The 3,633-nt window shown below is 48.2% G+C and overlaps 1 protein-coding gene across 1 annotated transcript; it reads left to right on the forward strand.

Moving 5' to 3' along the window:
• Positions 1,483 to 2,141, forward strand: LOC8062060. The gene has a single exon (XM_002459930.2). The coding sequence runs from the start codon at positions 1,505 to 1,507 to the stop codon at positions 2,045 to 2,047; it is 543 nt and encodes a 180-aa protein (XP_002459975.1). The 5' UTR covers positions 1,483 to 1,504; the 3' UTR covers positions 2,048 to 2,141.

A 3,633-nucleotide genomic window follows, 5' to 3' on the forward strand; every position in this document is an offset into this window, starting at 1 on the left:
ACCCTTTAACACCGGTTGGTGTTACCAACCGGTATTAAAGGGGGGGGGGCTTTAGCCCCGGTTGCCCGAACCGAAAGTGGGCCTTTAGTTCCGGAAGGGCAGCACTGGCTCGGGAACCGGGGCAACAGGTCCTTCCCGACCGGTGCTAATGCCCGAACGTGTGGCAGTGGAGGAGCAGCCGGCGCTTCCAACAGGTCCACAGCGGCGCGGTCGACGCAGGCAGGCACAACCGCGGCAGGGAGCCACCAGCGTGGCCAGGAGTAGCCGACGCGGTGAGAAGAGGAGAGGGTGGCTGTATCTTGCAGGTGGGTGCTGCTCGCAGTGGGGACCGAAGCGGCTCGTGCGCACACGAAGGGGCCGGCGCCGGGACGCTACTAGAGCTTGTCTGCGCACCTCGCCGGAGCTGGCACTCGGTGGCCTGAGCTCGCGCCGGAGCTGGCACTCGGTGACCTGCGGGGAAGACGGAGGAGCTGCAGCACCGGACGAAGGAAACTGGGGGTCTTTTTTTGAGTTTGCTGTTGGAGAAGAAGAGATATGGATACGTGACTCTATTAGTCTTGGATTTGCCTCCTAGCTATTGGAGACAGTCTTAGAGCTAGTGGAGCTCAGGAGCTCTAAAATTGTGGTGGCATTAGCTCCTCTTTTCCAATTGTCTCACGCGGGAGCTTAAGCTATTTTTCTACTCTCTATACGTAGTGCCTTCACAAGCGACTTTATCAAAAACACACACGAAGGAGTTAGTGGCACAATGTACAATGAGAGGAGTGTTTTGCATAGGGCTCGACTACAAGTTTACTAGGTGACAACATAATTATCAGCATCACTGCTATTGGGTGCATGAAAACTAACTCTATTGATCCTTCTGTTTAAATTATAAGATGATACTTTGACTTTTATACATACGTACATTATATTTATTATATATCTAGACATAGTGTATATTTACGTAGTAAAGCCTAGAAAAGTCAAAATATTTTATAATTTAGAATGAAGAGAGTGCATAGCATATGATGTAAGTTTCAAAGAATAATGATATCTTTGTAGGAGTTTGAGTACCTCTATTTTTTTTATTTACTAAGGCAGCACAAAGCGAGAAAATATAGCTTACCGAGAGAATCTCTAAAAACTTCTTAAAATTATTTGGTAAACCAATATTACCACTAAGTGAACAAAATAAGTGTTTCTTTTCTAAACATGGAAACCGTGTGGGAGGAGAAAGAAGTGGGAGAGAGAGGGGAGATTTATGAAATGCTTATTATAGGGAGTTCAGATCAGATGTAAAAGGAATTTTTTTTTCTTTTTGGTAAAAAGTAGAACTAGGGAGTTCTTTAGAGTTTTCCTCACTTTTTTTTTGGATTGATTGACGCGGTCGTCTCACCACAAATAGCAAATAGCAAAGTGAGGTAGTATCTATAGCTAGTATAAAATGGTTTGGCGCGGCCCCGAGCGAAGAAGGCAGGCACCCCTACAATCTTAGCCGGCCGGCCGGCAGCCCCGCCCAAGAATGGCGCGCCTCGCCGCCGTGGCCGTGGCCTTGGCCGCCATCGCCGCGGTGGCCGGCGCCCAGGAGACGTACTACGCGTCCGTGGAGAACCACCTTCCTGCGCTGGGCATGAAGCTGGCGTGCCATGCGATGGGCGGGTTCCTGACGGAGCTCAGCGTGGTGCCGCGCGGGCGCGTGCCCCACGGCAGGGCCGGGCGGCGCGTCGCCGAGATGCTGGTGGAGCGCGGGAAGCACGGGTGGGTGCGCTGCAACTGGGCGTACGCGGGCAACTACGTCGCCGGGATCACGGTGCTGGACTCGCGGTGGCCCGAGGCACGGCGGTGCCAGGACCCCGCCGGCCAGGGCCTGTGCCGCGTCGTCTTCGAGAACGACGCCGTGGTCCTCAAGACGCCCGACCGCGGCGTGCGCGTCATCGGGGACCTCCCCGTCAAGCGCTGCCGGCGGCACTGGATGCTGTTCAGCACCGGGTGCACGTACCCCGACCACCGCTACCCCTACGCCGGCCGGCGACTCGGGAGCGCCTTCGAGTACTTCGCCGTCTGATCTCATTCATTCAGTGCTCTCTCTCGGCCTCGCTTGTATGATAGATGAGGGGTGCCAACCATTTGGGGAGTCCAATTTTGTAGATTTTATTTTACAAAGGGCTTCCAATAATATATACAATGCAGATTGCAAACACATATATATGCGTCACGACTCACGAGATTATCAGAGGAACGACGTAATCAATTCCAGCGCATGAAAATGGGTTCAATTCTGCACTGCTCTGCTCACCAAATCAACAGCCTTCAACTTGAATCTAAATGTGAAATCTAAGCTCCCAACTCATCGGATCTAAGAACATTTTAGGTACCTTAAATTCGGTGGAAAAGCCAGCGTTTTTTTTATTCAAATCGAACCATTTTGAGCCAAGAGATCGACATTTTTTTTAACATAAAATTAAATGATTTACTTTAAACTGAAAAAAAGGTAAATGGAAAGCAGGAAAGAAGGAAGGTGCTGCTGCTGCTGCGCATAGTCGTTGGGTTTGCTATTTCCACTGTATGTATGAGTATGAGCATGACGCCATGCTTTAAGGACTAGCGCCATTCAGAACTTCATAGTTTTCTAAAGCATGGTAACCTAATAGACCCATGTTTGTAACATATATAAACCTGTAACACCAACCCATGTTCTAAATCTGTGCGACTCTTGCTGGCCATTTGGAGCTGCATAGTTTGTTGGGTGTTGAAAAAAGGGGGGCTGCATATAGGGGAGGATTTAATTTTTTTCCTAACCTAATTTCAAAGAGAAAGGAGGTCGAAGGGCAGCTGTGCCTGCTGTTCTGCTACAGAGGTTGTGGGGGCTCTTGTGTGAAAGTGATTGTTTGCAATAGGTTAGTAAATCATGGGTGAAAATGGGGGCATTGAATAGGTTCTTGGAAAGTTAGTGAAGCTCCTTACAGCAAAGAAAGATGAAGCTCCATCTTCAAGCAAGGAGATTGTGCCTCATGTGGAGGCAGTTCATAAATTTTTTGTAGAGTTGATGCCAATTGATATCAAGCTGGAAGGCATAAAGAATTATTTGGCATGGTCCAGGAGCGCATTGTTACTATTGAAGGCCAAGAAACTTGAGGGCTTTGTTAATGGAGAAATTGCTGAACCAAAGAACAAAGCAAGCGAAAAATGGAAATCATGGGATGCTACTAATTCATTGGTGGCTGCTTGGTTGCTAAGCTCGATGTCTCCAACAATTGTTTAGCTCGATGTCTCCAACAATTGTTGGGTCAGTAGATAATCTTCTGGAATATGGGAAGTTGTATCAAAGATGTTTTCAGGATCTGGGAATGTTATGCTGTTAGCAGAAACAGATGATAGAATTTATCATCTCAAGCAAGGGGAGCTACCTTTGATGGAATATGTTGTTGAACTGAAGCGATTGTCGGCTGATTTAGGCCACTATGACCCTATTCAATTGCCACATCCTGGCTGTGTGGCATGGGTAAAGAAATGGATAGAAAAGAAAAGGGTGCTACAATTTCTGAGAGGTTTAAACTCAGAATTTGAGGGCAGACGAAATACTATTTTCCATCAATCTAGTCTTCCTAGTCTAGAGGAAGCTATAGCTGCCATGGCACAAGAGGAGATTAG

This window comes from Sorghum bicolor, chromosome 2, assembly GCF_000003195.3.
Source record: "Sorghum bicolor cultivar BTx623 chromosome 2, Sorghum_bicolor_NCBIv3, whole genome shotgun sequence".
NCBI lineage: Eukaryota > Viridiplantae > Streptophyta > Magnoliopsida > Poales > Poaceae > Sorghum > Sorghum bicolor.